At 36.7% G+C, this 21,618-nt stretch overlaps 1 protein-coding gene across 3 annotated transcripts in view; it reads right to left on the bottom strand.

The window, feature by feature from the left end:
* LOC127853294 (uncharacterized) overlaps window positions 1–21,618 on the bottom strand; it is a 94,988-nt gene that overhangs the window by 21,022 nt on the left and 52,348 nt on the right. For all 3 annotated transcript variants that reach the window (XR_008036552.1, XR_008036551.1, XM_052387685.1), the window contains exons 3-4: window positions 12,297–12,455; window positions 3,901–4,111 (exon numbers count right to left, since the gene is read on the bottom strand). Coding sequence is in view for 1 of the 3 variants with exons in the window: in XM_052387685.1 (XP_052243645.1) it covers window positions 3,901–4,111; window positions 12,297–12,455 (370 nt within the window). In the remaining 2 variants the exon portion in view is untranslated. The remainder of the gene's footprint in view (window positions 1–3,900; window positions 4,112–12,296; window positions 12,456–21,618) is intronic.

Raw genomic sequence — 21,618 nt, 5'->3', positions numbered from 1 at the left:
CAAGATATCATTGAGACAAATCTTCTGACCAAGTTTCATGAAGATCGAAAAATAAATGTGGCCTCTAAAGTGTTACCAAGATTTTACTATAGCCATATAAGGAAAAATGCCCCGCCCCCTGGCGGCCATGTTTTTCAACCAACCGGCATCGGTTTTTACTCTTCCAAGATATTATGGGGATTAATCTTCTGACCGAGTTTTATGAAGATCGGACAATAAATGTGGTATCTAGAGTGTTAACAAGATTTTACTATAGCCATATATAGCCACAGTGTTTTTTTTCACCTACAGGGGAATGTCGGCGGGGCCAGTCCAAAGGGGAAAAACGCTTCGTTTTTAGGAAAAGGGGAAAATTAAAAATTTACTCTTTTATATGTAATGATATTTATTAAATGAATACACATGTATGCATGAATGTGATATTCACAGCTGAATGTCTTTATCCTTTTCCTTAAATATATATCAATGATATTTTCAACATTAGTTTCAGACCGTTCAGCCTTCATGCACAGTCTTAGTTTTCCTAGCCTTTTGAGTCTAATTGGGATTTTTTAAATCGATAAAATGGAAAATTTGAGCATTTTTTAGCAATAAAATGGACCAAATTGGAATGTTTTTATCAACGAATATTGACACAATATAGATACATCAGGCCTTTCCCTAGCCATTTGGGGAAAAACATGCAATTCATGTTAAATTAACTGATTTGGGAAAAACTACTTAATACAACTCTTTATAATAATTCAAAATCATATTAATTATAGTTATTCACTTTGTTAGTTGTTCATGAAATAAATTTGATATATACATTGTACTTTAAAATTGATAATACAATATAATTTTTAAACAAGGGCTGTTTGTAAAACACGCATGCCCCCAAATAGACTGTCAGTTGTAGTGGCAGCCATTGTCTGAATACGTTAGAAACCATTTTACTGCTTCAGGTCACTGTGACCTTGACCTTTGACCTAGTGACCTGAAAATTAAAAGGGGTCATCTGCAAGTTATTATCAATGTACCTATGTTGTTTCATGATCCTAGGCCTAAGCATTGCCGAGTTATCATCCGGAAACAATTCTACTGTTTCGAGTCACTGTAACCCTTGACCTTTGATTTAGTGATCTAACAATCTATAGGGGTCATCTGCGAGTCATGATCAATGTACCTATGAAGTTTCATGATCCTAGGCCTAAGCGTTTTTGAGTTATCATCCACAAACCATTTTACTGTTTCAAGTCACTGTGACCTTGACCTTTGACCTAGTGACCTGAAAATCGATAAGGGTCATCTGCCAGTCATGATCAAAGTACCTATGAAGTTTCATGAACTTAGGCCTAAGCAATTTTGAGTTATCATCCGGAAACCTTTTCGTGGACGGACCGACCGACTGACATGTGCAAAACAATATACCCCTCTTCTTTGAAGGAGGGCATAATAAATAACATTTTTATACTTTTTTTTATCTTTCTGAAACCTTCAATTGTGTGTGTTAAGGTTCTTACTCCCATTTGGAAAAAATATAAACTGTAATCCATTGGGAATGGGTCCCACAGTGGGACTCCCACTAACAGACCCAAATTTGAACGAAAACAAACAAGACTGTTGTTGGATTCCTTGAAATCTTTCCGGACTTAATTTTAAAAGTAAGACGTCCAAAGGACTCCTTACACAGATTAGTTAGTTTTGAACACTATGAAAGGTCGGATGGAAGGAGCTGACTGATACGTAATACGGGCATCGGGGCTCAACATTAACCGAAAAACCAACTTGCCCTACAGGGCCAGTACTTCCAAAATCTACTTGAACTGAACGTTAAGCAACTTACCCAAACATGAACATCAACTGTAAACATCATATTGTTTAATAAACCAAAATGATATACCACAAAACCTTTTTTATTTTTGAACATTAAAAAAAATGATTACAGCAATTAAAGTCTAAATTAAATGCTCTTTGTTCTTTTTGCACTTTTCCGTGCGGACAACTAGATTATAAAATAACTTGCCCAGACCCTATTTTTACTTGCTAGGGGCAATAGGACAACCATTAATGTTGAGCTATGTATATTTATCACAAGACAGTTATTTAAAAAAAAATATTTTTTTTTTTTACTTTTGGAGGGGATTTGTTCTACAAAATGGGGAAAAATATATACTTTTTTTTAGGGGAATGGGGCAGAATATCGGCCCCGAAATTGCCATAAAAAACACTGGGCCATATAAGGAAAAATGCCCACTCCCTGGTGGTCATGTTTTTAAAGCAACCGAAACCATTTACAAACTCATCCAAGATATCATTGGGACAAATCTTCTGACCAAGTTTCATGAAGATCGGAAAATAAATTCGGCCTCTAGAGTGTAAACAAGGTTTTACTATTGCCATATTTGAAAAAATGCCCACACCCCTGGCGGACATGTTTTCAACCAACCGAAACCATTTTTGAACTCGTCTAAGATAATATTAGAGTAAATTTTCTGACCAAGTTTCATAAAGATCAGACAATACATGTGGCCTCTAGAGTGTTAATAAGATTTTACTATAGCCATATATTGCCATTTTAGGAAAAATGCCCCGCCTCTTGGCAGCCATGTTTTTCAAGCACACGTAACCATTTTCGAACTTATCCAAGATATCATTGAGACCAATTTTCTGACCAAATTTAATGAAGATTAGACAATAAATGTGGCCTCTAGATTGTAAACAAGGCAAATGTTGAAGCCGCACAACGGACGACGCACGACACAAAACGGACAAAAGGCGATCACAAAATGTCACCATGAGCCCATCGTGCTCAGGTGAGCTAAAACTATTAAGAACTTTTTAAGTTTTCACAGGATCCAGAAAAGTGTGACAGACTCACTCACTGAGGGACACACACAGCGCAAACCATAAGTCCCCTCCGGTTAAACCGGTAGGGGACAATAACCTACACAATACAGTACTTTTGTATGTGATTTTAAAGGGGCCTTTTCACAGATTTTGGCATTTTTTTTAACTTATTCATTAAATGCTTTATATTGATAAATGTAAACATTGGATCGTAAAAGCTCCAGTAAAAAATCAAGAAAAAAAATAAAAAAAGGAAAAGAACATTGCCCGGAGCAGGTTTCGAACCAGTGACCCCTGGAGTCCTGCCAGAGTCCTGAAGTAAAAACGCTTTAGCCTACTGAGCTATTCCGCCGAGTACACATTCTTGATGTATTCTATACATTATATAAGCAATCTTCGTAGTTTCACAAAATTTAACGACAAAAACAGAACTCTCCAAATTATTCAATCGTTTCGCGTTGCAACGCTTTATAATTTTTAGGTTTTAAAATCGTCAAAAGATGCATATAATGGCTATATTAGAGCATGGTTAATGTTCAGTATTACTGTTTCCTCACAAATATCATAACTAAAACGAAAACTTACGAATATGAAACAACTTTTTTCAATTTTGTCAATTTACCAAAGCGTGAAAAGATCCCTTTAATTTCCAATGAAATTAGTGGCAATATACTAATTATCGAAATCGCAGCTTATTACCAAGTATACATAATGATTTTTGAAGCGCGTCATGCGTAAGTAATTTCCATCGTACAATGACATATAACTGTGTAAGTTGTCTCATAAGAAGCTAAGCTGGATTAATATGCTGGTTTTAGGGTATGTATGGACATTGTAATCATACTAGTGTACTACAAAGTTGTTTATTTACTTGTATCCATTCCATATGTATACTTGTATCGACTGTACCTCAGATTATTTTTTTTTAACATCAATATGCATATGAATATTATATATATTATTGATCAAGGGCATTCCATTTATTGGAAGCACAATGGTTCTTAAAGTAAATGTTTATGTTAAAAAAGTTGTTTGAAATTGTATAATTGCATGCTTAAAATTTAGTTATACCTTCACAGGACTTTTTGTAGGAAGTTTCAGTGCTCTGATTCCATGTATCTATATAGTCTTTAATTTCATCAATACACAATGCTGTGTTATCTCTGAGCTCATTCAGTGATGTGTCGACAACATCTTTCAAGCGCTTCTTCAAAGTTGCGTCAACAGCCTCCAGTAAACAAATCATCTCGGCTGTAGTCAATAGTAAGGTATCTTTTTTCAACTGTAAAAGAAAATTGTAATGCCTATATATATTCATTCTCAAGACAACTAAGAATAACAAGGTTCTTGTTGATTTTAACTCTTTACCACTTAGATACATATTTTGACGCATTAATGGTCCCTTAGAATGTTACATTTAATTAAAGACCTTTCTTACTAGATTCAAGTTTAAAAGGCTTCATTTCCAACTCTTAGATACTGATGAGCAGCAAACAGAACAACACCTGAACAGACTGCGAGATACTCGCAGGCTGTTCTGGTTTTATGCTGGTTACAAGCCATTTTCACTTTGCTTCTTATGGGGGATAGGGTCAAATGAGCATTGTTGGTACAAATTTTACTTTGCAATTTATAATATTAATCGAAATAACTTCATAGTTGTACCCGAAATAACACTGGCATTGCAAATAATATTAAAGAACTTAACATTGTGACGTAGTTACTTTATCTTTAATATCACATAAGTAATGTCCTTTTTGTACTTTGGTAATTCACAGCGTTTTTTCACCATTTTGGGAATGGGGCCGAGTCCCTTTGGATTGGGAAAATACGCGGCGTTTTGACTACAATTAAAAAACTAGTGTTGTTGTTGTTTTGCTAAAAAAAACTTTAAAATTTAGAATATAAGTGTTTTCAGAATGATATTTAATATATTTACTAAGGTTGAACTTATGTGGATGGGAGATAAACAAAATATTGAGATCTAGAAAGATTTTTTTTAAACCTTTCATTGGGAATGTTTAAGTCCCTTTTGGGAAAAATACATACTTTTTTCCATTGGGAATGGGGCCGATTACCGGACCCGATTTTTAATAAAAAAAACACTGATTTCATATATATTATATTTCATATCCATCAGTATGCAATGTAAATGTTATGTTTTGTAAACCTTCGTATGATAATGATTTAAGTCTGATTTTGATTCGTCTAGATATTGTGAAGAAAAACGTTATAGCCAAGTTTCATTAAGATTTAGTTATTAATATGGCCTCTAGAGCAGTAACAAGGTTCCTGTAAGATTTGACCAGGAGGCCTAGTTTGTGGATGTACATGTACTTGACCCACATTTGAACTCTGCCTAGACAATGTCTAATTTTTTTTTTTACATAAATCCATCTATTTTTATGCCCCTAGTAGGTTGGCATATAGCAGTTGAACTGTCCGTCAGTCAGTCAGTCAGTCTGTCCGTCCGTCCGAAAACTTTAATGGCCATAACCTTTTCAATATTGAACATAACAACTTGATATATGGCATGCATGTGCATCTCATGGAGCTGCACATTTTGAGTGGTGAAAGGTGAAGGTCAAGGTCATCCTTCAAGGTCAAATGTCAAATATATGGTGTCTGTCGGTCCGTCCAAAAACTTTAACATTGACCATAACTTTTTTAACATTGAAGTGAGCAACTTGATATTTGACATGCATGTGTATCTCATGGATCTGCACATTTTGAAAGGTGAAGGTCAAGGTCAACCTTCGAGGTCAAAGGTCAAGTATATGTCATCTGTCTGTCCGTCTGAAAACTTTAACATTCACCATAACTTTTTTATGCTCCCGAGGGTGGCATATAGTCTATGAACTGTCTGTCATTCTGTCCGTCTGTCTGTTCGTCAGTCAGCCTGTCCGTCAGTCAGTCTGGGTGGCATATGGTCCATGAACTGTCTGTCATTCCGTCCGTCTGTCTGTTCGTCAGTCAGCCTGTCCCTCAGTCAGTCTGTCCGTCCGAAAACTAACATTGCTCATAACTTTTGCAATATTGAAGATAGCAACTTGATATTTGGCATACATGCGTATCTCATGGAGTTGCACATTTTGAGTGGTGAAAGGTCAAGGTCAGGTCAAAGTAGTGCTGCAACAATATACCGGTATATCGGTATATATCGCAATACGCAATCCGCATATTGTATTGCGATACGATTTTCATCATACCGGTACGAAAATTTTACAAAATTCATTCACATTTTGTCCAGAAAAGCAATCCGAAATAATGATAACAAGGTAAACAAAACAAAGCAGTGTAAATAAATTTTTTCGTTAAAATAGCATTCTGAAAGTGTATTATACGGAGTAGCGTTGTAACATCGGAGCATTCGTTCGTTGCTTTTGAACAGATTATCGTTGAATTAATTGCGAACAGCTGTAAAAGTTTCGTTCGATTCTGAATTGAGCATTATTAAATATGTAATCCGAATTTCGGAAATACGCTTCCAAATTTTAATGCTAATGCGACAATAAAAAATTCTAGCGTCAAATAAAAAGTGCTTTATCCTTTGTCTCAATAAAAAGCGTGCAAAAATTATACAGACATGTAGAACGTCGCATGGAAAGTATGGGTGTCTTTTGTGTTGTATAAAAACGGGAAAATCACGTCAGGTGAATTACGCATGTTCAGTGGAAAAATACCCCTGGTTGGACGTTATTTCATCACATCTTTAAATAGTAACAAATGCCAAAATGTATTTGATACTTAAGAAAATTTGTAAATGTATGTGTTTCTTGTTATTCTTGAGCACATTTATAGTAAATATTTACCAGAATTTGGTTTAAAACTGGAATATACGGGATTATCGGGTAATTGGCAAGATATAATTTTGGTACAAGTTAGCAATATATTGCGATATATTGCAATACGGGTTTTTGAACTGACAATATATTGCAATACGGTTTTGGGCGTATTGCTGCAGCACTAGGTCAAAGATATGGCTTCAAAGCGGCGCAGTTGGGGGCATTGTGGTACTGACAAACACATCTCTTGTAAGTCATATTTTTGGCCTCTAGAGTGGTAACAAACGTTTTTAAAAGATTTACCTGGTGACCTACTTTTTGGACTAATTCGATTTTGAAGAAAAAAACATCCTCTGCCCAAGTTTAATCAATCGATGTGAAGGTACTTAAAGATGCAAATGAAGTTGGGATTTTGTTGCTCAGTTATTTTTGAAAATATGTTGATTGTCTTCTTCAGTTAAATGTGTTAACAACTTAAAGACCTAGACATCCTGTCAATTAAAGTCCTTATCCAATAGCGACCGGAGCATATGCATTTTTGCATTTAACAATCAGCATAAATTGTGTATGCCACTGGTGTTTTATCAGACAAGACGTTACATCGTCAAATCCAAGAAGATTTAAAGCGAAACACTGAATTCCCTTTTTTTACATCAGGCAATTTTAAGACCGCACGAATATGTCTGCAATTGTTTGACTTTAAATGCATTTCATCAAGAATGCCATCATGTCAAACGTTATTTGGTTTGTGCAAGGTGTTATGATTTAGTACAAACCATTTACCATCCGATTTAAGGCATGTTTTACTAGACTTAATATTGAGAAACACTTTGCAAAACAGACACTGGGAAATACTTTGGATTTCTTTAAGAAACATACATGCCTCAAACTGGCTATTTTGAAACATATCAAAAGTCTTCTACCCTACGTGTTCAAATTACATCCATCACATTTTAAGACAAGAGGGCCAAGATGGCCCTCGTTCGCTCACCTGAGAGGAGCCGGTTCATTCAATCTTAACCAAATGTCAAACCTGACCTAAATAGTGTCCAGAAAAAATATCCTGGTCAAGTTTCATCTTTATTTCATCTGCGAGTCATGATCAATGATCCTATGAAATTTCATGATCCTAGTTAGGCGTAAGCATTCTTGAGTTATCATCCAGAAACCATTTTTCTAAGTAGAGTCACCGTGAACTTGACAGCCATTGTGTGAATACGTTTTTTAGCACTGTGACTTTGACCTTTGACCAATGACCTGATAACCAATAGGGGTCACCTGCGAGTCATGATCAATATACCTATGAAGTTTCCTGAACCTAGGCATAAGCGTTCTTGAGTTATCATCCGGAAACCATTTTACTATTTCAGGTCACCGTTACCTTGACCTTTGACCTAGTGACCTGAAAATCAATAGGGGTCATCTTCGAGTCATGATCAATGTACCTATGAAGTTTCAGGATCCTAAGCATAAGCGTTCTTGAGTTTTTGTCTGGAACCCATAGTACTATTTCGGGTCACCGTGACCTTGACCTATGATCTAGTGACCTGAAAATCAATAGGGTTTGCGAGTCATGATCAATATACCTATGAAGTTTCATGATCCTAGGCCTAAGCGTTCATGAGTAATCATCCGAACACCTTTTTACTATTTTGGGTCATCGTGACCTTGACCCTTGACCTAGTGACCTGAAAATCAATAGTGGTTATCTGCGAGTCGAATTCAATGTATCTATGAAGTTTCATGATCCTAGGCATAAGCGTTCTTGAGTTATCATCCGGAAACCATTTTACTGCTTAGGGTCAATGTAACCTTGACCTTTGACCTAGTGACCTGAAAATCAATAGGGGTCATCTGCAAGTCAAGATCAATGTATCTATGAAGTTTCATGATCCTAGGCATAAGCGTTCTTGAGTAATCATCTGGAAACCATTTTACTATTTTGGGTCATCGTGACCTTGACCTTTGACCTAGTGACCTGAAAATCAATAGGGGTCATCTGCGAGTCATGATAAATGTACCTATGAAGTTTCATGATCCTAGGCATAAGTGTTTTCGAGTTATCATCTGGAAACCATTTTACTATTTCGGGTCACTGTGACATTGACCTTTGACCTAGTGACCTGAAAATCTATAGGGGTCATTTGCCAGTCATGATCAATGTACCTATGAAGTTTTATGATCCTAGGCCTAAGCATTCTTGAGTTATCATCCGGAAACCATTTTACTATTTTGGGTCATCGGACCTTGACCTTTGACCTAGTGACATAAAAATCAATAGGGGTCATCTGCGAGTCATGTTCAACGTACAGTACAGCCAAAGCGGAACAAACGTATTTCGCGATCCGCGGCGGCAAGGCGAAACGAGTCGATGCCGCGTCAGTCGTTGAAGCCGCGTCAGTATGCTGCGGCAAGTAGCATTTCGCCGCGAAACTTCGCATCTGTCCGCCGAGGCATGCCGCGATCCGCAACATGATGCCGAGTCGATTCGCATCATGAAATAAAAAAATCTGTTTAAAATTATTAGTGACATGTAGTTAACAAATTATGAAAGAACAATTATAATAATAATTAAAATCATAATAAATTTATTGTGCGCGGATTGTATTAGCATATAAATGTAAGCGTAGTTAATGTGTCTGGCCAATTATTAAGTTTGTTTCCCGCCCGTGGCGTATGTATTTCACACATAAACAAGGTCACGTAATTATGTTTTCGCACATACAAGTGGTCAAGACTCCAGCATATGGTTGAATTATAAATTAATTGCATGTTGATTCCGCTATTATATATTAGCTGAGAAAAATAGCAGTTTGAAGCCACATCAATAATCAAGACGGTGACGACGTATTTGTAGTTTTGTTAATTATCAGCTTATTATAACTATTGTTTGAATATGCGTATATATACACATTTTATTTTGTTCATATTATACAGTTAATATCGCTACTAATTACCCGATAATCCCGTATATTCCAGTTTTAAAGCAAATGCTGGTAAATATTTACGATACACAAACATTCTCGATATTTCCTTAAGTATCAAATACATTTTGGCATTTGTTACTATTTATAGAGATGATGAAATAACGTCTAATCTGGGCGTTTTTTTTCTCCACTGAACACACGATTTACGCCTGACGTGATGTTCATGTAAATACAACACAAAATACACCCAAACTTTCCAAACGACGTTCTACATATCTGCATAATTTTCGCGCGCTTTTTATGAAACAAAGGATATTTTAGCACTGTTTATTTGACGCTAGAATTTGCCAAAGGACGCGTTAGCATTAAAATTCGGAAGTGTGTTTCGGATTACAAATTTAAAAATGATAATCGAACGAAACATAAACAGTTGCGCGTAATTAATGCTATGCTACACATACATGTATGTACATGTAGGTGGATATCTTTTCACTCGATCCGCCGCGTACGTATGCGGCGGATTTACTCCGCGAAAGTACGCGAGGTTAATACAGACTCGGCGTCGTTGCGCGGATCGATGCCGAGTGCCACGGCGATACGCCGCGTGAACACACGATTCGGCCGCCGCGGACTAATAATCTGGCCGTGGCGTAGCCGCGGATTATGTTTGTGCCGCTTTGGCTGTACTGTATCTATGAAGTTTCATGATCCTAGGCATAAGCGTTCTCCAGTTATCATCTGAAAACCATTTTACTATTTCTGATCATCGTGACATTGACCTTTGACCTAGTGACCTGAAAATCTATAGGGGTCATCTGCCAGTCAGGATCAATGTATCTATGAAGTTTCATGATCCTAGGCATAAGCGTTCTTGAGTTATCATCCGGAAACCATTTTACTGCATTGGGTCACTGTGACCTTCACCTTTGCCTAGTGACCTGAAAATCATTAGGGGTCATCTGCGAGTCATGATCAATGTATCTATGAAGTTTCATGATCCTTGGCATAAGCATTCTTGAGTTATCATCCGTAAACCATTTTACTATTTCGAGTCATCGTGACCTTTACCTTCGACCTAGTGTCCTGAAAATCAATAGGGGTCATCTGCGAGTCATGACCAATGTACCTATGAAGCATAAGCACTCTTGAGTTATCATCCGGAAACCATCTGGTGGACGGAGGAACCAACATGAGCAAAACAATATACCCCCTCTTCTTCGAAAGGGGGGGGGGGGGCGGCATAATGAGAAAACTGCCCCCCTCCCAGCAGCCATGTTATTCAACTGACCAGAACCATTTTTGAACTCAACTCTCGTATCAAGGAAACAAATGTTCTGAGCAAATTTCATGAAAATTGGGCCAAAAATGTGACATCTACTGTGTTCACGTTTTCACTATATACATACATGTATAAAGAAAAATGCCCCGCCCACTGGGGGCCATGTTTTTTCACTGATCCCGACCATTTTCAAACTGGTCCGAGATATCAATAAAACCAATGTTTTGACCAAATTTCATGATGATTGGGCAAAAATTGTGACATCTAGAGTGTTTACAAGGTTTCTCTATAGTCAAATAGGGAAAACTGCCACTATATACATATAGAGAAAAATGCCCCGCCCACTGGCGGCCATGTTTTTTTACCGATCTCGACCGTTTTCAAACTCGTCCGAGACATCAATTGAACCAATGTTTGGACCAACTTTCATGATGATTGGGCAAAAAATTGTGAATTCTAGAGTTTTTACAAGGTTTCACTATAGCTAAATAAGGAAAACTGCCCCGCCCACTGGCGGCCATGTTTTTCAACGGATTGTAACCACTTTTAAACTCAACCAAGATATCATTAAGACAAACATTTTGACAAAGTAAGATGAAGATTGGGCATAAAACGTGACTTCTATAGTGTTTACAAGGTTTTTCTTTTTTTGACCTAGTGACCTAGTTTTTTGACCAGACACAACCCAGTTTCGAACCTGGCCGAGATTTCATTGGGACAAAGCTTCTGACCTAGTTTCATGAAGATGGGACAAGAAATGTGGCCTCTAGAGTGTTTACAAGCAAATCTTTACGGTCGGACGAACGGACAGACATACGACGGACAAAGATTGGCCACAAAAGGTCACCTGAGAAATCAGGTGAGCTAAAAAGGCACCATTCAATATACGTAAAGATGTTTAGATGTCAGTTTACAGAATTTGAAAATAATTTTTTGTGGCCTATGTCTAATAATAAGACACCTTTAAGAAGTACAGGCTTTTTTTATTAATGCCCTAATCCAATAGCCGCTAATCAACCGGAGCATATGCTTGTTTTTTCAACTCACAATTGATTCAAGCCGAGAAATCAAGGAAATAAATAACATATTGTGAGCAAGTTTGATGTTCATATATAAAATATATGTAAATGATTATGCCCCCCCCCCCCCCTCAAGCTCGCTTTTCAAACCCGCCCTAACTATTCTGACAGTTTCACAAAATTGATTACTGAATGTGGCTACTAGCCTTTAAAGTTTAAATGAACAAAAGACCCTGTACGAATGACAAACAAAAAAGAAAACAAAAAGGCTTCCCATGAGCGAGATGGGCCTCACAAATCTGAACAATACGAGATGGTGCTTTATTGTAATCTGTTTCATATGAGTTGTAAAATGTTGATAAATTCCTAAACCATTATGTATTCTATTAGTTTTCTTATACACTATGCAAGGAAACTTGCAAATTAATACAACATAACATTATCATTCTACATGTACCTCTTCTAATTCCTTAACAGCTTTTTGGGCATCGCTATCTCCAATTAGATAGCATGAATCATTCAGCAGGTTGGACAATGTTGTGAAGTAGTCTAGGAGCTCCACGTCTGTTACCTTCATTACGGAAGAGTGACGCACAGCTTTCCCGATTTCACGAGCCTAGAAGACAAACACATAACCAACATTTGTTACGTGATATGTAAATGTTGCAGTTACCCTATTGAAAAAACAATGCAAAACAAGAGGGCCATGGTGGCCCTGGGTCGCTCACCTGAGTAGAAGTCATGTAAAGAAAGGGTTGTTATCTTTGTTTTGTGAAGAAAAAGGGTTTGTTGTTATGGCTGATATATAAATATATGCGTTAGAAGGAGTTTTTGTGTGTGTTTATGCTTTTTACAATAGACATTTGCTCTCCATTGCAACAAATGTTTATTTTGGATAAAAATGATTTGAGGACAGTAATTAAATAATGAGCACAATCAGCAAAAGAAAATGGAAGTTCATTTTTTCACAATTTGAAGTGAAGCTTTGAGATAATTATATAAGCATCTCAGCATCTAAGGGTGTTATACGGGATGACTTTTTTTGCAAGAACAGCTTTAGATACAGAAAACAACTGTAGTTTTTCAAAAAATTGAATGTTCATATAATAATTTTTTTCATAATTCAATTCAATATGTTGTTATCATATATCAAAGTATATTATAAGGAAGTAAATGAGTATGAGAATACAGGCCTCTTTCTGTCTATTTGGGGAAAAAAGTACCTAGCAAAATTGGGATTTTTCGAGTCGCGAAATCTTTCAAATTGGGAAAAATTTCATCGGCAAAAGCATTATTTGGGAAATATTTTTCTTATTTTTTCATATTAAATCTAATGTTTTCATACATAGGTATTGCTCTAAATAGCTAAGACAAGTATTACAAGAGCTTGTCACAGTAGTGCCAAATCCCCGCCGAAATGTGTTTGCTTGTATGACAACATTTATTATAGAGAGTAAAATAATATTTGTAAAAACAAATAAAGGGAGATACTTCATTATTATGCTCCGGACAAAAAATTACTTTGAAATTAAATAAAGGGATATGATTCAAACACTAAGGTAGATAGAGTTATGGTGCTTAGTCACTGCACTTCTCCTACTTGTCATCTGTTTAAGTTTCAAGTTTCAAGTAAATCCCTTCAGTAGATATAGAGTTATGCTCCGGACAAAAATTTACTTTAAAATTATATAAAAGGGGAGATAATTCAAAAACTAAGGTAGATAGAGTTATGGTTCTTGGTCAATGCACTTCTCCTAGTTGCCGTATGTTTTTATTTCAAGTTTCAAGTAAATCCCTTCAGTAGATTTAGAGTTATGCTAAGGACAAAAAATTACTTTAAAATTATATAAAAAGGGAGTTAATTCAAAAACGTAGGTAGATAGAGTTGTGGTTTTTGGTCACTGCACTTCTCCTAGTTGCCACCTGTTTATATTTCAAGCTTCAAGTAAATCCCTTTAGTATATTTAGAGTTATGCTCTGGACAAAAATTTACTTTAAAGTTATATAAAAGGGGAGATAATTAAAAAACTAAGGTAGATAGAGTTATGGTTCTTAGTCACTGCACTTTTCCTAGTTGCCATCTGTTTATATTCTAAGTTTAAAGTAAATCCATTGAATAAATTTTGAGTTATGCTCCGGACAGAGTTTCATCTGGACGTACAGACGGACAGACGACAGGACCAATTACTATATCCCCTCCGAAATTTTTTTCGGCTGGGATAAAAATGTTTTTTCCATGCAACAGTCATTGTCTACTGCTAGTGTAAGTATGTGCATGATAAAAAAAACAGACTTTGTTAATGTTATGCTTGAAGTTCAAATAAAATACATACCTTGATATGTCATTTAAGTGTTTTTATGAATATTCACATTCGAAGGACCTGCGTTCAACATATTATTATTCTTAATAAATTTACAGTGTTCTCCGGAAGCACCGGCGGCCGGCGATTTCGCCGGTTACTAACAATCTAGGCGCCGGCTACTTTTCTCAAAAATATACATTTGAAACGCCACAAAAACGCCTGTGTTTATACAAATTTTGACGCCATACTTTCACTTTTGTGTTTAAACAAACTAGCTCGAAGTTAATATTCTAATGCGCATTATTTTCGCGCAGAGACAAGCACGGATAAACGATCGATAAGTCGTATCTTTACGTAACAGTTTTTCACCGCTTTATTGTACGCTCGTTAATGGCGGAGATTTACGAACACAGAGGTATTTTTAGCTAACTACGGTAAGTTTACGGCTGGCTAATATAACCTTCGACCGGTCATTTTCCAATTAATGGGCTGTATTTAAAGCGTTTGTTTGAAATAGTTGTTTAGAAGCAGACGTCACGATGCCTCCACCTAAAAAAGACTTACACAGTGCCAAGTAGACACAAGTCAAAGAACCCTCGCCGATTTTTGTAGGCGAATTCAAGGTAGAATGAAAAATCCATAAATAGACCCATTATATACGATCAAAACTTATTAGTTGATGTGAGAAATCATGTATAACTCAGCAGAAATCATTTATAACTCAGCACCTTGCATGTAATCGGTAGACTTTGTAGATGTTCTTCTGCATTTATTAACTGCTGCTACTTGGAGTTGCTTTGTTTATACCAGTACAAAATCGGTCATATTTATAAAGATGATTGTATGAGATACGTGTGTCGGACACGTTTGATATATAACGTGCTTTTTTTCAAATTAATACTGTGTATTAGCAATGGATAATTGTACACGCCATTGTATAAAGAATAGTTATGAATTTGAATATAAGCGTGCACACCAAGCCCTTGACCTAGCGCATGACTCTGACTTTAACTCTGATTCAGATTGTTGAAATAAAAAAAGTTGCAATTAAAATGCATTTTTTTAATTGTAGAGATTTCAAATAAATATTTCATTTTCTATGACAAATGCTTTATTACTTTCATAAAAAAAAACACCCTAAAATGCGCCAGATCACCATTTCACTCCATTAATTCATTTTTTCCCCATACCCCCCTGAACGGACCCCGCTCGCCGCTTCGCGGCTTGTGAACACGGCATGCCGTGTGCATTATCGCCGGCTACTCTGTTACTATCGCTGGCTACTCCGTTTTTTACGGAGAACATTGCCTGCGTTCAACATATTATTATTCTTAATTAAAGTTGCTAAATGTCTGAAGGCAACCATTTTTTGAAACACAGTAACATTGAAAGTGAAACCAGTCCACATTTCTCTACCTCAGACCATCGATATCGAATCTCAACCAATTTACAGTAATATACACTTACACATGATTATCACTTGTTGTATACCAGGTACATTACCTGATAAATCTTAACAAGGGCTGTGCGTAAAGCATGCATGCCCCCCATATGGGCTCTCCGTTGTAGCGACAGCCATTGTGTGAATATGTTTTTTGTCACTGTGACCTTGACATTTGACCTAGTGACCTGAAAATCAATAGGGGTCATTTGCCAGTCATGATCAATGTACCTAAGAAGTTTCATGATCCTAGCCATAAGTGTTCTTGAGTTATCATCCAGAAACCATTTTACTATTTCGGGTCACTGTGACCTTGACCTTTGACCTAGTGACCTGAAAATCAATAGACGTCATCTGCGAGTCATTATCAATCTACCTATCAAGTTTCATGATCCTAGGAATAAGCGTTCTTGAGTTATGAACCAGAAACCATTTTACTATTTCGGGTCACCGTGACCTTTGACCTAGTGACCTGAAAATCAATAGGGGTCATCTGCGAGTCATTATCAATGTACATATGTAGTTTCATGATCCTAGGCATAAGCGTTCTTGAGTAATCATCCGGAAACCATTTTACTATTTCGGGTCACTGTGACCTCGACCTTTGACCTAGTGACCTGAAAATCAATAGGGGTCATCTGCCAGCTATTATCAATCTACCTACGAAGTTTTATGATCCTAGGCATAAGCGTTCTTGAGTTTTTATCTGGAAACCATTTTACTATTTTGGGTCACTGTGACCTTGATCTTTGACCTAGTGACCTGAAAATCAATAGGGGTCATCTGAGAGTCATGATCAATGTACCTATCAAGTTTCATGATCCTAGGCATAAGCGTTCTTGAGTTATCATCCGGAAACCATTTTACTATTTTGGGTCACTGTGACCTTAACCTTTGACCGATTGACCTGAAAATCAATAGGGGTCATCTGCGAGTCATGATCAATCTGCCTATCAAGTTTCATGATCCTAGGCCTAAGCGTTCTTGAGTTATCATCCGGAAACCATTTTACTATTTCGGGTCACCGTGACCTTGACCTTTGACCTAGTGACCTTAAAATCAATAGGGGTCATCTGCGAGGCATAATCAATGTACCTATGAAGTTTCATGATCCTAGCCCCAAGCATTCTTGAGTTATCATCCGGAAACCACCAGGTGGATGGACCGACCGACAGACATACGACAGACCGACCGACATGTGCAAAGCAATATACCCCCTCTTCCTCGAAGGGGGGCATAATTATCCAGCACTTAAATATTTGAAAGCGACTTCTGACCGAAAATGACCAAAATGTGTCTTAAGAATTGCATAAACACAACCGGCCACCTTTGTCTGAAGTGTCAAGGTCGCCAAAATTGCATTATTGTACACTGGATACGATGGGGTCTTACGGGGTATTCCCATTGGCACGCTTAAACAGGCACAAGGTTGTTTAAAACACAGCACGTACCGGGAAGCACATTTTTCGGCTTCCATCATTTCGGTCGGAAATTGGGATTTTTTTTGAGAATTGGGAAAGAAGAAACGGAGACGGGTGATGCTCCCCAAAGGTTTTTTGTCACAATATTGCACTATATATTCAAATAAAAGGACACGTCTTGAGGGGCATAACGTTGGACAAAATAACAGGATGGATGGTTTAGCAACTTAAGAATTTCAAAGGGCCATAACTCTCTAAATAAATCATCTAACCAGAGCCCACAAAAACATGTGCATCTCCTCAAGGTAGTTAAGCTTCCCATAAAGCTTCATTGAATTCCAGTCAGTAGTTGGGGAGAAATAGCCTGGACAAGAATTGCACTATATGTACAGTTTAAGAAAATTTCAAAGGGCCATAACTCTGTGAAAAATCATCCGACCATAACCGGCTGATAATATGCACGTCTCCTGTTGGTAGTGAAGCTTCCCATAAAGTTTCATTGCATTCCCGTCATAAGATGCTGAGAAATAGCTCGGACAAGAATTGCACTATATGTACCATGGAAAATTTAAAAGGGCCATAACTCTGTGAAAAATCATCCGACCAGAACCGGCTGATAATATGCACATCTCCTTTTGGTAGTGAAGCTTCCCTTAAAGTTTCATTGAATTCCAGTCATTAGTTGCTGAGAAATAGCCCGGACAAGAATTGCACCATATGTACAGCTAATGGAAAATTTCAAAGGGCCATAACTCTGTGAAAATTCATTCGACCAGAACCTGCTGATAATATGCACATCTCCTCTTGGTAGTGAAGCTTCCCGTAAAGTTTAATTGAATTCCGGTCATTAGTTGCTGAGAAATTGCCCGGACAAAAATTGTTTACGGATGGACATACGGACGGACGGACAGACGAAGCGGCGACTATATGCTCCCCCAAAAATTGTTAGGGGGGAGCATACAAATGTGCATATTTGGCATTGGGAATGGGTCCGACTATCGGACCCGTGAGATAGGCAGAAAAAGGCCTGGAATATCTACTTGAAATTCGAAAACGATCTCCTTATAGAATCCAAATATCTGACACTTAATATTTCTCATAGTTAAAATACAGAAGTAAATACACACAAGAAATTTCAAAATGTATGATATACAAACAACTGTCAGACTATTTGGAATTTAAATGCAAAAAAAAACAAGATGTGTTTGTGAAACACAATGTCCCCATATATGATTTTTGACTTTGTAGGATGACCTTGACCTTGTGAAGGATGACCTTGACCTTTCACCACTCAAAATGTGCAGCTCCATGAGATACACATGCATGCCAAATATCAAGTTGCTATCTTCAATATTGCAAAAGTATTCATAAAATAAGCGATTTGGGCCACATATATTTGACCTCTGACCTTGAAGGATGACCTTGACCTTGACCTTTCACCACTCAAAATGAGCAGCTCCATGAGATACACATGCATGCCAAATATCAAGTTGCTATCTTCAATATTGCAAAAGTATTCATAAAATGAGCGATTTTGGCCACATATAATTGACCTCTGACCTTGAAGGATGACCTTGACCTTGACCTTTCACCACTCAAAATGTGCAGCTCCGTGAGATACACATGCATGCCAAATATCAAGTTGCTATCTTCAATATTGCAAAAGTATTCATAAAATGAGCGATTTTGGCCACATATATTTGACCTCTGACCTTGAAGGATGACCTTGACCTTGACCTTTCACCACTCAAAATGTGCAGCTTCATGAGATACACATGCATGCCAAATATGAAGTTGCTATCTTCAATATAGCAAAAGTTATTGCAAAATGTTAAAGTTGGCGCAAACAGACAGACCTGAACAGACCAACAGACAGGGCAAAAACAATATGTCCCCCACTACTATAGTGGGGGACATAAAAAACCACAGCATAAATAAATTAATTTTGAAAAAGAAACAACAACCAAAACAACAACTGTGAAACCATTATTAATCGTCAGGCATTAATGTTCGTGTATTACGTCAGCAGACCGATTGACGAATTCAAGATCCTAACGAACAATTATGTCCCATATTTAAACAAATTAAGAATGAATTACCAAAGGCATGAGGCACTAAAATCCAACGTAATCCACGCATACATACTCCGTCTGTTTCGTAATCAAGATAAATCCGGTTTTGACACAAAAGGGTGTAGATTACACAGGTGTACTTAACTGACACGTGACATTGCACTTAAACGCGAATGCAGAACAGCTGTAACGACTGCGTTGACTTCGTTTAGGTAGAATAGCAATGATTAGCGCTTATTGTTAACAACTTTATTACCCGTTGTGTATATTGTGTTTTTCAGTGTTGTTGCAGATAATACAGCCTCCACGCAGCGGATCCGGATCAAAGACAATAAACGAAATTAAAAGATGATGATGTGTGATCAACACCTGACTTGTATACATTCTCCTAATTGATTACAAATTAATACAGAACATATCTATTTTTGTTTGGTTGTTTGCTACAAAAAAAGGTGTAAAAATAGCTTGTGCATCGTTTATGGGCTATCAATGTGTTTAATCATTGACAGCTTTGACAAGTTTTATGATACATGTTTCAAATCATTGTTACTAGTAGGAATTGAAAACGTAACAGGTAAAGAGAAATTAGCAATCATGACGATTAGTACCACCAAACGTACATGTAGGGTAATTGTTTACAGAATTATTTTTTTTTGCGTGATTTTCAGGAAATCCCCTGAAAGCACGTTTTTCGAATGACTGATTATGATGCAATCAAACATTGTTAGTATCCTATTGCATTCAATCTAATTTAAACGCATTTGTCCATTGTTTGTTACAATTAAATCTGAACTGTGCCATATGAAACCACTGTCCCATAATGCACTGTTAATTTGACACTTCAGAAACTTATTGTACTTTATTCAAAACTGACCAAATAGTTTGCTAACAATAATTTCAACCAATAATCTTCGCACCTTCTCTTATTTGCGCCGATAAAGGTAAGATTGTCATTACCGGGGTAGATTGGTCATGATAATAAATGAATGAGACCAATTTGCAATTGGCTTCACTGTTTTAATTTTCAAACACTCGTTAACGGTTAATCAGTCCCATTAATCCGCTAATCATTATAATAATACACATATGGGGACCAATTACTGATCATCTGATAACAAAAGACTAGTATATTGACATGTGACAAACAGGCCCCACCTCCTGCAAATGACTCTCAAGTGTCCTCCCTCTTTCCTTACTACGATTTATCGCAACCGCGAAATATTTCGGACAAACAAATCGGACATTGACTGAAGCATTTTTTATTTTTTCTTTCAAAGTCAGGAATTGGCGAATTCACGTGATAGCGAAAACGTCATTTTTATAAAAATGACGACATTTCGTGCTGGGCAAAATAAATTGTTTCACAGTATTAAACCAAACAGTTGTTGTGCTTCTTAAAAATGTGATTAATTGTTGTTGTTTTCTTATAACACAATCGTTCACATGTTGGACAAAGTTTTTTTAAACTACCAAAATATTCAGACTCACCTTGCAATGATAATTCAAATTGAAACAACAATAAAACCTGTTCAAATCACAAATCTTTGATAATAACACACAAACTACAGAATGACTGCAAAGTTGCAAACTGTAGTCAGTTGTGTCCATCTTATATATCAAGAAAAGGGTTTTTGATGTGCAAACCCAGTTAATTGGGGCCAGTTTCCTAGAAAATGCAAGCCTGTAACACATAGCTATTCAATGAAGCATCAATCAACACTATTTACTGCAAAGATCAAAGCACATGTATAACTGAGTTTTATATATATTGTCAAAAGTGAATAAAAGGTCAGATAAGATTCATTTGTAACAATTTTGTTGTTTTATTGGTTTTACCACTATGCTGAATTTCTGCAAAATAAATATAACAATCTGAAGTAATGGCCATAATTAATTAGAGTAATGCGATAATTGTTCTTAGATATTTGGGTTGGTATTGTTCATAAGAAGAAATGTTCTGACCAAGTTTCAGGAAGATTTGACTATAAATGTGATTCCTAGAGTGTTTACAAGGTTTTATTATAGCCATATTAGGAAAACTGCCTTGCTCCCTGGCGCCCATATTTTTTAACGGTCCGGAACCATTTCAAACTCAACTGAGCTATTATTGAGACAAATGTTATGACCAAGTTTCATGAAGATTGGACTATAAATGTGACTTCTAGAGTGTTAACAAGGTTTTACTTAAGCCATATTAGGAAAACTGCCCCGCCCACTGGCGGCAATGTTTTTCAGTGGACCGGAACCATTTTCAAACTCAGCCTAGCTATCATAATTTAAAAAGTGAGAAATCTTACTCTAAAAATACATTATTTAAGAAAGCAGAGTGGTTCGATAACGACTGCCGTCTAGCAAAATCTGCATATTTCAAAGCTCTTATGGAATACAATAAAAGCAGATCAGATATCGATAGAGCGCTTATGATAAATAACAAATCATAATTGTACAAACGTACTGTTAAATCGAAACGTCAGCAACATAAAAGCAAAAAATTAAAAGAAATCGTTAGTCTTAGACACTCAAAGCCTAGAGATTTTTGGAA

The sequence above is a fragment of the Dreissena polymorpha genome, chromosome 12 (genome assembly GCF_020536995.1).
Source record: "Dreissena polymorpha isolate Duluth1 chromosome 12, UMN_Dpol_1.0, whole genome shotgun sequence".
Classification (NCBI taxonomy): domain Eukaryota; kingdom Metazoa; phylum Mollusca; class Bivalvia; order Myida; family Dreissenidae; genus Dreissena; species Dreissena polymorpha.
Note: the sequence above shows the minus strand (reverse complement) of the source record. Positions and strands in the feature narration are given on the sequence as shown.